The 9,934-nt window shown below is 41.5% G+C and overlaps 2 protein-coding genes across 22 annotated transcripts in view; one reads left to right on the top strand and one right to left on the bottom strand.

The window, feature by feature from the left end:
* Positions 1-63: 63 nt before the first annotated feature.
* Positions 64-3,246, top strand: si:dkey-174n20.1 (uncharacterized protein LOC796174 homolog). Its single transcript, XM_026931376.3, has 4 exons — positions 64-455; positions 888-1,130; positions 2,006-2,308; positions 2,824-3,246. Exons 1-4 carry the CDS (start codon positions 335-337, stop codon positions 3,081-3,083), a joined length of 927 nt encoding a protein of 308 aa, XP_026787177.2. The 5' UTR covers positions 64-334; the 3' UTR covers positions 3,084-3,246.
* A 206-nt stretch (positions 3,247-3,452) lies between these two features.
* Positions 3,453-9,934, bottom strand: part of camk2b1 (calcium/calmodulin-dependent protein kinase (CaM kinase) II beta 1) — a 59,891-nt gene continuing 53,409 nt past the window's right edge. For 19 of the 21 annotated variants that reach the window (XM_053229060.1, XM_053229062.1, XM_053229047.1 and 16 more), the window contains 6 exons: positions 9,711-9,833; positions 8,690-8,890; positions 8,248-8,323; positions 8,022-8,116; positions 7,034-7,268; positions 3,453-6,810 (listed from right to left, as the gene is read on the bottom strand). In XM_053229060.1, the coding sequence (XP_053085035.1) occupies positions 7,036-7,268; positions 8,022-8,116; positions 8,248-8,323; positions 8,690-8,890; positions 9,711-9,833 (728 nt within the window). In that variant the 3' untranslated portion in view covers positions 3,453-6,810; positions 7,034-7,035. The remainder of the gene's footprint in view (positions 6,811-7,033; positions 7,269-8,021; positions 8,117-8,247; positions 8,324-8,689; positions 8,891-9,710; positions 9,834-9,934) is intronic. The other 2 variants (XM_053229061.1, XM_053229063.1) reach the window with 1 other exon arrangement.

Genomic DNA, 9,934 nt, shown 5'->3' with positions numbered 1-9,934 from the left:
GTAAAGTGTGAAATAGCTTGACCCTACGCACTATGTAGTGTAAGAAGATCCTATTGGAGATCGAGCCACACTTACTCTGCTGCCGCTAGGTTGTGTCAGTACAACTCTCTGGCGTCTTCTGCTGCCTGGGATGTCATTACAGAAGGAGCTAAAAACGGGAAGCTAGTTTATGAAGCTTGCTAGTCATATTGAGTTATTATTTTGCATGGATAGGGGACACTTTACACGCCAAAATAAAGTGTTTAGTTGGCTAATGTTGTGCACTTTCTCCAGCTAGCTATTAGCTAACGTTAGTGCCTAGGCGATTAGATAGCTAGCCAGTTAGCAGTAGAAAATGTATCTTTTGTATACAATTCTCGCTGCACTTTTGTCTTTCCTGGTAATGAAATGGATGAAGCGCAGAAGGTATTGCATGGATGTAAAAAGACTGGATGGAAAAACTGTTCTTATAACCGGTAAGCTGATAAATTACATAGAAGCGCTAAACAAATGGCCGAATTTCATATTATTGGCTACTTTCTATATTCGCGCACTACATAGGGGACGAAATAATGACGTCCGCATTCTGTCTAGTGCACTGCACTTTCAATAAGGAGTTGTTTTAAATCCAGCCATTGTAGTTAACTATTTTGGTTACAATATTACATTTTTTATAGTCGAAATAATTTTTTTCATGGAATCACGAGGCAATGTGTGCAACTGAAGGATTCTCTCAAACCAAAACAGAGGATGAATTCATCATTTTTCCTTTCACAAATACAAGATATGCCTTATTCGTGTATGATCCTGTTAAATAGTCAGTAAAGATACATTCAGTAATTTCATTGAGGTTTATTAATGTAACTCTGTCTATGATGCTCCTGCCTTGCTTTGTTTTTCATTTTCAGGAGGTAACTCTGGCATCGGAAAAGAGACGGCTGTGGCTCTGGCCCTGCGAGGAGCCCGAGTCATCATCGCCTGCAGGGATGAAGACCGAGCCAGGAAGGCTGTGCGGGAGATCAAGAATAGGAGCCACAACATGAACGTGCTCTTCATGGAGATGGACCTGGCCAACATGCGGTCCATCCGAGAGTTCTGCAAGAACTTCCTGCAGAAGGAGAGGAGGCTGGATATTCTCATCAATAATGCAGGTGAGGATGGTGGACATCTCAGAGGCTTTCAACGACACTGTAAACACAGTAGATTTGATGTGTAGTTGTAATTATTCCCAGCTCGCAGACATATGTAATCTTATCAGAGGAGGTGAAATCAGTTGGTGTGAAAAGGAAAGTTTTTAGTGTTTCTCTTGTGCTTGCAATTCATCTTCCAGGCAGCAGATGGCTCTATATTATTACAAACCGCTGCTTTAAACAACAGGGCATACTGTTTTAAAATTTCGTAGCATGTTTTAAGAGAATCCTTTACATCTAGAAATGTTTTGTGTTCTTTTGGGATGACACTGTTAGGGCATGATCAGTATGAACATGTGTCACTCGTAGATTTTAAGGAGCTAAAATATATGTCCAGTAACTTAGCTGATATTAATTTATACAGGCAAAAATTAAGTAAAAACAGTAGCATTGATTAAACACATCTTTGTTGATTGTCAGTTTCTCAAACTCAAACCGCAGGAATAGAAATATGAATGAAAAACATGTCACTGATGTACTAATATATGTAAACAACTTGAAGTCTCACAATTCTGAGTGCTCAAGCAAGAACAAATTTAATGTATTTTTGGTGGACTGGAGTAAGATCGTGCGTTTTCTGACAATGCCCAGCAGTCCGAGAGAGCAAAATAAACACAAAGTAAACACTGATTTCACATGTGACTGATCAGCGCTTTATAATATGTTTTAGATTTTCCTGTGTCTGTGTCGCTGTGATTTCCATCATTGCTATCAATTCCACAGAGTGTTAATCCTGGCTGATGTGTGTAATGAAACTAGCACTTAGACCCTGTTGGTGAGTGTATAAGAAGCTGTGTTCTTGTCCTGAACTGTCCTGTTTTCTTTGCTCTCTCCAGGTGTTCCCAGTGTCCTGGACTGGACCGATGATAATTTTTCCATGTGCTTTGGCGTAAATCACCTGGGTCACTTTCTCCTGACCAATCTTCTGCTGCCGCGACTTAAGGAGAGCACGCCGAGCCGTGTCATCAACCTCACCTGCTCCAGCTACAAGTACCAGAGACTGAACTTCCAGGACCTTAACTACAACCTGTTCCCTTTCTTCACCTACTGCCGCAGCAAACTGGCAAATATCTACTTCACCCAGGAGCTGGCTCGCATCATGGAGGGCAAAGGCGTGACGGCCTACGCTGTACATCCTGGTGATATGAATACGCACACACACACACACACTTCTGTTAAATATAGTCCACACCTGGGCTGAATTACTGGCACCCTTCAAGAGAATGGGCAAATATAATTGTATGAATAATTTGTTTGTGAAGGGTGCCAGTAATTCACTGTTGTCTGCTCTGGCACAGAAGCTCTCCCGCACTCTCTATAAGTAATAGAGTCTCTACACTAATGAACTATACAGTATAGACAGTATATATCCTCTGTCACCATGGAAAGGGGTCATATATCGTAAATGCTGTGGCTAAACTGTAGGTGTTGCCACCTCTGAACCACAGCAAACCAGAATACAGTTGAGATTTTCTTGCTCCGTTTCTGCAGTTTTACTGATGCATGACTGGTCCATGTTTAGTCATAGAGAATAGTAAGAGTGTCTATTTACATAAACATGGTACCAGTGCTGAAACACTGCTTTTACATGCAAAGGCATGAGCAGCAGCCTGACAGCAGGCGTGTTTCATCTTACCTCTCGTCCTCGTTGCAGGTTATGTGCAGAGTAACTGGACGTGCCACTATTCGTTCCTGTACCAGCTGCTCATGAAGGTGATCATGTTTATGTTTTTCGTGCCGTGCGAGGCCGGGGCACAGACGGTTGTGCACTGTGCCGTAGCGGATGAGGTCACGGCTCACAACGGGGGTTACTTCAGCGACTGCAGACCAGCCTCATTAAAACCTTACGCCAAGGACAGTGGTGTGGCCAAAAAACTCTGGGAGGCTAGTGAGAGATTGGTCAAACTTGCCTAAGAGCAACGTGATTATCTGTATGTTGGATTTTTTTTAAATAAATAGGATTATTTATGATGTATGTGTGTAATTTCACTTTTTTTCTTAAGTGTTCAACTACTGATGTGACTCATGTGATGGCTGATCTGCCTCTTGCTAAAATAAACAGTTTATTAATGAGACAGTACCTGTCTTTTTTTCCTGATTAAACATTAGTTGCTGTTATAGGAAAATAATCAACTACGGGATGTGATATGATGCAAAAATAAACATCTCCTAACAGAAAACCTTACCATATCAACAATTACACACATTATTTTAATCTGTTTATGTCTAGTGCCAAATAATAATATAATAAACAAAATAATAGATGAAGCATCCACAGAATCCTTTAGTATTTAAATCTTCATTTTTATTTAGAACACTTGAACACATTTCCTTAAGTCAGGTAACACATAGCAAGTTTGAGAACAGAGCAACAATAAGAGTAAGAATAATCCGAGAATTAAAAGAGTATAATATCTTATACAGGAACCCAAAACTGACAGCGGGCTACCGTGAAGACTTCAACTTCAGAGCAACTAGGTGAAACGGAAGAACGGCAGGGAATTAGGAACAGAGTGAAACAATACGGTACTAAAACAACCCAGTCGAATGTTTGCGTTGTCAGTGCAGGTAATATTACTATGTAATTCACATCATGGTAAACTTCTCTGCCGTTTCGTAACTGATGACTCTTATGAGCAACTTGAAAGCAAGTACATCTACATCTTGACTTTCCCGATGAGTAAGAGCAACTGGGATTTCACTCCACGGGCCTAAGTGTATTGAGCACAATCACTATAATTACTTCAGTGTCTATCCAATAGAGTAACGCAATTATTCATGCTGAATTCAAATCCAATCCTCAGTTCAGTTCCTGTTCATTCAGACATGTCTGCCACCTGCACTGACAACAAGGAGCTTGAATACAAAAGCATGCCTTGAAATATTATCACCAATTTTATAATCTTGATCTCATCAGTGTTATTACACCTTTCGTTTACATAATCTTCATCTCGAGACAAAAATATTTTTATGCACTTACAAAGCTTGGAAAATAGATAAGAGAAAGGTTTAGTTAACCAGCATTCAATAGAAAATGAAAATAACAAAAAAGAAAGAGAAGAAACACCAAACTTCGTGTTTGAGTGACTTGTCATGCAAAGAAAGTCCGGCTAAAATGCTAGTAAACTGCCGCTTTAATACTGTGTCCTGTTTAATAGTAATAATGTGCATCACTTATTTTACATAATTATTTTCAATGGTAAACACACAAAGAACATTAGTACATTTTACATGCTGTTTTGTTGTTTTTTAAGCTTTTTTTTATATTCAAGGAGTGAACTGGTGGGGGTATTTTTTTATAGCACACATATAAACGTATGTACTAGTCTCATATGACTTTGTGTCAAGACAAGAGACAAGATGAGCCATCCAGAGTGGGACACAAAGGGGATCCACAAAGAATCAACTCTAAAATACATCCGGCCCGAAGCACAGCACTAGAGCCAAAACCGTACCCAGCTTGATTGCCTCATGGGGTCGCTCCAGTTCACAAACAGGACTCCTTTTAAATGATTCGCTGTAGGAGCTATAAAAGGGGCTTTGGAAAAAAGGTGCCCATCAAAGCTGTAAAGCTCAAAGATAATATTCACTAAAGCCTGATATTGTCACTACACTGTGAAACACTGAAAATAAAATGAGCTCGTGAGTGAAAAATTGTGACAAAAAAAGCTGTACAAATGACAGAAGTTAAAAAGCATGACAAAAAATGTGAGATAAAATACTTAAATAAATAAATACATAAATAAATAAATACAACCTGAGGACACAAACAATGAATAAGCCTCTGAAACAGTCTCGTTTCAAGGACAAAAGGTTCTCTCAATCGCCTGATCATTAGGCTTCTCTCATATTTGAGTCCCTCATGCTCATCTGCAGCTCAAAAGCTAACACCGGCGTACAGCCCGGCTCTTCTGGACGCGATATATGTTATCTGTCTTAAGTACACTTCATGTAAAGAGAATTAAACTTTCAAACTCCTCATATTACAAAAAAATTCCCTGACATATCTCTTTGATTAATTTGTCACTTAACAATACCTTATATGCAGCCTATCCTCAGATCATCCCTCCTCTTCCAGCGTAGCAACTTACTTTCAAGTACAAACACACTCCTTCGAAGAAAAACAAAAAGTGAACAAATCATGTTTTATATATATATAAATATATATATATATTTATATAGAGAGAGAGAGCTATATTTTTATCCTTAACCTTATTTAACCTTAACCTTAAGATATATACTTATAGTTAAACACAACAGCATAACATCCAACCCTTGTGACAAAATTATAAATGATATTAAAAGACAAGAAAAAAAAAAAAAAAACTCGCAGCCTGTAGTTCTGTCAAATGAAAATTCAGATCTTCACTCACAGCCTCAAGGGTTTTGCTACATCCTTCCTCATTTAATAAACTTAATAAACCAGTTCTTTAGCCATGCATCAGCTTTTAGCCGATACAAGGAACCCACGTATGTGCTGTTTGTGCTGTTAGGAAAAGACCAGGGCATGTAGATGCAGGCTAGACTGATATGTAGCACCTTTAGCTGGATTATGGCTTATAATGTGAGTTGAGCTGGCATGCTACTGATGTACATATATACACACACACACACACTGTCTTTAATACAGTTCAGCAACTGGCTCAGCTGAGTATGGAGAAATGTTTGATGGGCTGTTTTAATACTGATACTGCAGTCAGTGTCAGAGCTGCTGAGATCAGGTTTAAGTATGCAACCATAAGAAAGCACAGAGATTCTTTAGTGATATTCGTTAGTGATTCTTTAGGTTAAATCCTTTGCAATCGCTGTGAAGTCTGGCAAAATTGATCCGCCTAAAGTTACAAAAGGCAGATGAGCTGATTCATAAGAGACACTGAATTATCTGCGCTCATTTCACATTGCTTGAAAGGGCACAACAAAAGACTGGAAGACCCCAAACACATCGCTGTGTATCACTCTGTTTAGCTCGACCCCTACACACACACACACACACACTCACACACACAATGTAGGTTAACAGACTGTTTTTGATTGTAACCACACATACACACACACACACACACAAAGCGTGTAGTCGAGCTTTGAATCATCCCACACCAAACACTGTGCTTCAACTCGCCGCCTCTGTTACTATAGAAACAACCACCGTGGATACACCGAGTGTCATGCTATCTATATATATAAAAAAAAAAAAAAAAAGGCTTAACTCAAACCACTAGCATCCAAAATATGAACTGTACAAATGACACACGATTGCTTCTGTGTAGTAATCATATTAATAAACAACAGTAATAATATCAATGATTAATATGAATTAGAATATTAAAAATGGGTGAACACACAGGCTTGTCATTCACACTGAGACAGTGAGAGAGAAAGCGTGACACGTCACGGACAGTCAGAGATCACCTCACTCGGCTCATTCACACACAGCACGGTGTGGCAACACAGTGGGAGGGGGAACAAGGGAGGGGGCGGGGTGGACATTGCACAGAGACGTGATTGACAGGTGAAGGGCGGAGCCCAGTGTGGAAGGGTCAGGCACTGACACTGGACTTCCTCTCCTTCCTCCCTCTCCCTTCCTTTCTCTCTCCCTCTCTGGCTGGATGCTCTTCTCGCATGTAGCTACAACGAACTGTCCCTGCAAACAAACACACACGTACAACTGTCATGACACTTCACTAAATTGACCAATTTTAGCTTAGCAGCTGTAGGTCTGAATCCAATAATAAAGCATTACTTTATATAAACCAGTGCAAATGCGGGTGGATCTTAAGAACTTGTGGTGTTTCTCTGAAGTTGCACCAGCACCGGAACCTTTTCAGTGAAAAAAAGGGTAAGAGGGAAAATCCCCGGAGGCTCACCTTCACTGCAGTGGAGCAGCAGGAGCTCCCGAGCAGTGGAAATGGACATTCTGCCACTTGGAGTCCCGACGATGCCACACCCTTGTCTCCTCTGATTGGCTGCTGCGTGGCCGGCCCTGTCCATCCACGTACTGCGTCAAGCGGATGTAGGCTATGCAGGCGGCGTCTTCCCCGATCAGGTGCACGTGAGGGTTCAGGATGGTGGTGTGGATGGGCTTGCTGTTCTTAGACAATACTGGATGAGAAAAAGTACACAAAGAGTTTCATTCCAAAATGTATTCTAGATTTTCCTATGTTAAGGGGTGCTTGATTTCAGCTGTGTGTTGTCTTGACTGTAGAAAAGAATAACTGGCTGGAGTTAGGAGATAAAAAAAAGACCTCCATGCCCCCAGACCCCCTACCCCGCTGGATTTTACTCCCCAATTTGGTCACCTGGAAACTCCCACCCACCAGCTAGCTCTCCTCTATTATATGGCAGCTACCAACCAGAGAGGGTGAAGGTTAACACATGCGTCCTCTGTGACACCTGAAGCCAAGCACATCTTTTCAAACTGCTGCTCATGCTGCATCACATGGCAGTGTAACACGTTCAGAGTAAAGTGTTTCTGCTCTCTTCTCAAACATAAGCACAGATGCCCATGATTGGCTAGTGTCGCTCTGATTGACGGGGGGGAGAGAGTATACCATCCCAATTTTGTTCCGAGGACGGACAGTGGTGGCATCAATGGGATTTGAACTCACGACCTCCCAAGACAGCCATCATTTTAATGGCATTTTAATTTTTTTTGACTGACCAAGTTGGTGTGAATACATTAACCAAAAAAAGCCCCTAGCTATATGGCTATATTGCTTTTTGTTTAAAAAAAAAAAAAAAACAGACTTTGGGCACTTGGAAACCCAGACAAACATCTATGTAAATATTTGACTAAACTGAACAGTTTAACTAAATGTGAAAATCTAACTAATTAATGATGTTTAGTGCACTCACAGTTGTCGAAGTAGAATCTGTGGAAGTCCATGCCCTCCACCAGGTTCCCCAGAGCCTCTGGCTCAAATGAGGTCAAACCAGGATCACAGATTTTACTGGACAAAAAAGAAAGAAAGAAAGAAAGAAAGAAAGAAGTTTTTAAATGATGTACTCATCCACCCACCGAAGCACTGCCCAAAATGGAAATCATACACCCACAATTCTAAACAAATATTTAGTGACTTACGCATAAGCTTCAAAGTCTCCATTGTTAATGGCCTCAATAAGCTGTTCAGTGATTTTAATGATCTCCTGTTTGCGTGCTGTCAAAGAAAGCAGGCAAGGAAAATCAGGAAACACATTCTCTTTCTTCCTCTCACTCATTCTCACACACGCAAAGCAACACAATGAGTTTCGCGCTAGTCATGAAATCACCTTTCAGAACATTCACTCCTTAATGCATGGATCCTGTAAACAGCAGCACGCCAACCATGATGCTTCAACACACCATCTTTCCCAGTCACACACTTTTGCAACTCTAATGGTCACAGATCCCTGATATCTCAGAACAAAGAACTTTCTCCAGCATCCTCGAGAAATCAGTCAACCAGGTCAGGCGCATGTTAGTCTGTTAGCATTACAGACAGCCTCACAACAAACAACGGCATGTCGCTATGTAAAGTACTCACAGTGTAGTGCAGGCAGGGGGCTGGAGGAGGGCTGTGGGGGAGGAGGGGAGGATTGGGAAAATTGGGACGAGGCAGTAATAGGGTTTGGAGCAGGAACAGGGTTCAGGGCAGTGTGTGGTCGACTGGGTGTAGCTGAGTCAGCATCGGCCTGGGGGACTGAACTCTTGCGCACGCTGCTCACCAGATCTGTCAGACGCGACACTGCACGGTTCGGCAACAAAGCAAATGTTTAGAAGAACAAGAGATAGGATGGAAGAGGAAGAAGTGATGAATGGAGAGAATGACAATGGACTAGGTAACAAGGAATTAGATGCAACATGAAAAGACTAAAACAGCAGAAATAGGGTATCTAGAGCCCAGGTTATGATTTATAAAAAGCTTAATAGTTGATATGGAATGGGCACTAAATCATAACATATGGGACAAACTCTGTCTAGTTTCTGCCTAGCTTTATATTTGGTCTCTCTTAACTTGGCATTATACTCCATTTTAACTATGCATACGTGTACGCAAGATGGCTGTCCCACATACCCCATGATCATTTGGCGCATTGGTTGGGTGACCTCTGAGTGCTATGCATGATGATTCAATACCAAGGTATATGACGGTGGCAGTATGCCCTGTGCACCATATATACACTGGACGTGAACATATACTGTTTATATGGTGGAAAAACAGTTTAAAAGTGAAGACTTAAATACTGAGCAAACAAAACAATTTCAGATCTCCAATTTGATCAAATTTTGGCTTCATAATGGCACTGGGTAAATCAGCAGAGCCACACTCGGATGAGGTAGGATGGCAGCAGCAGAATAAATGGCTCCAAATAAGCTTGCCTGATTAGTGAGCATGAAATCTCACATGCAAGTGTGGTTTGTTCCTGACTTGCCTCATACTGGATGAATCTGTTCCATATCTTCCAGATATGCAAAAATGTACGAACAGTGCCGACTGCATAGCAACCATGTGCGTACACTTACATATAGTTACATGTCAAGTATAGCGCCAGCCTTATACTTACTCTGCATGGGAATGTTGGGGGTTTGGGGGGTTGGGGAGGGGGTACTGGTGCTCCCCTCACCATCAGCCGCAGGGCCTGAGCCCCTGCGTACCACACCCAGCAGGTCCGAGAGCTTGGTGGAGGCTGGGAGGGCCGAGAAACGAGGGAATGGGGAGGAAGGCAAAAATCAGAGAGAAAGAGAGAGGAGTCAATGTGAGGGATGGAGGACACAGGAGGACACAGAC

The sequence above is a fragment of the Pangasianodon hypophthalmus genome, chromosome 24, assembly GCF_027358585.1.
Source record: "Pangasianodon hypophthalmus isolate fPanHyp1 chromosome 24, fPanHyp1.pri, whole genome shotgun sequence".
Taxonomy (NCBI): domain Eukaryota; kingdom Metazoa; phylum Chordata; class Actinopteri; order Siluriformes; family Pangasiidae; genus Pangasianodon; species Pangasianodon hypophthalmus.
Note: the sequence above shows the minus strand (reverse complement) of the source record. Positions and strands in the feature narration are given on the sequence as shown.

Bases quoted from the DNA above. Each gene is read 5' to 3' on its own strand.
- si:dkey-174n20.1 (XM_026931376.3), top strand. From the start codon at position 335: ATGTATCTTTTGTATACAATTCTCGCTGCACTTTTGTCTTTCCTGGTA. The intron at 1,131-2,005 runs GTGAGGATGGTG...TGCTCTCTCCAG, and splicing joins TATTCTCATCAATAATGCAG to GTGTTCCCAGTGTCCTGGAC. The intron at 2,309-2,823 runs GTGATATGAATA...TCCTCGTTGCAG, and splicing joins GGCCTACGCTGTACATCCTG to GTTATGTGCAGAGTAACTGG.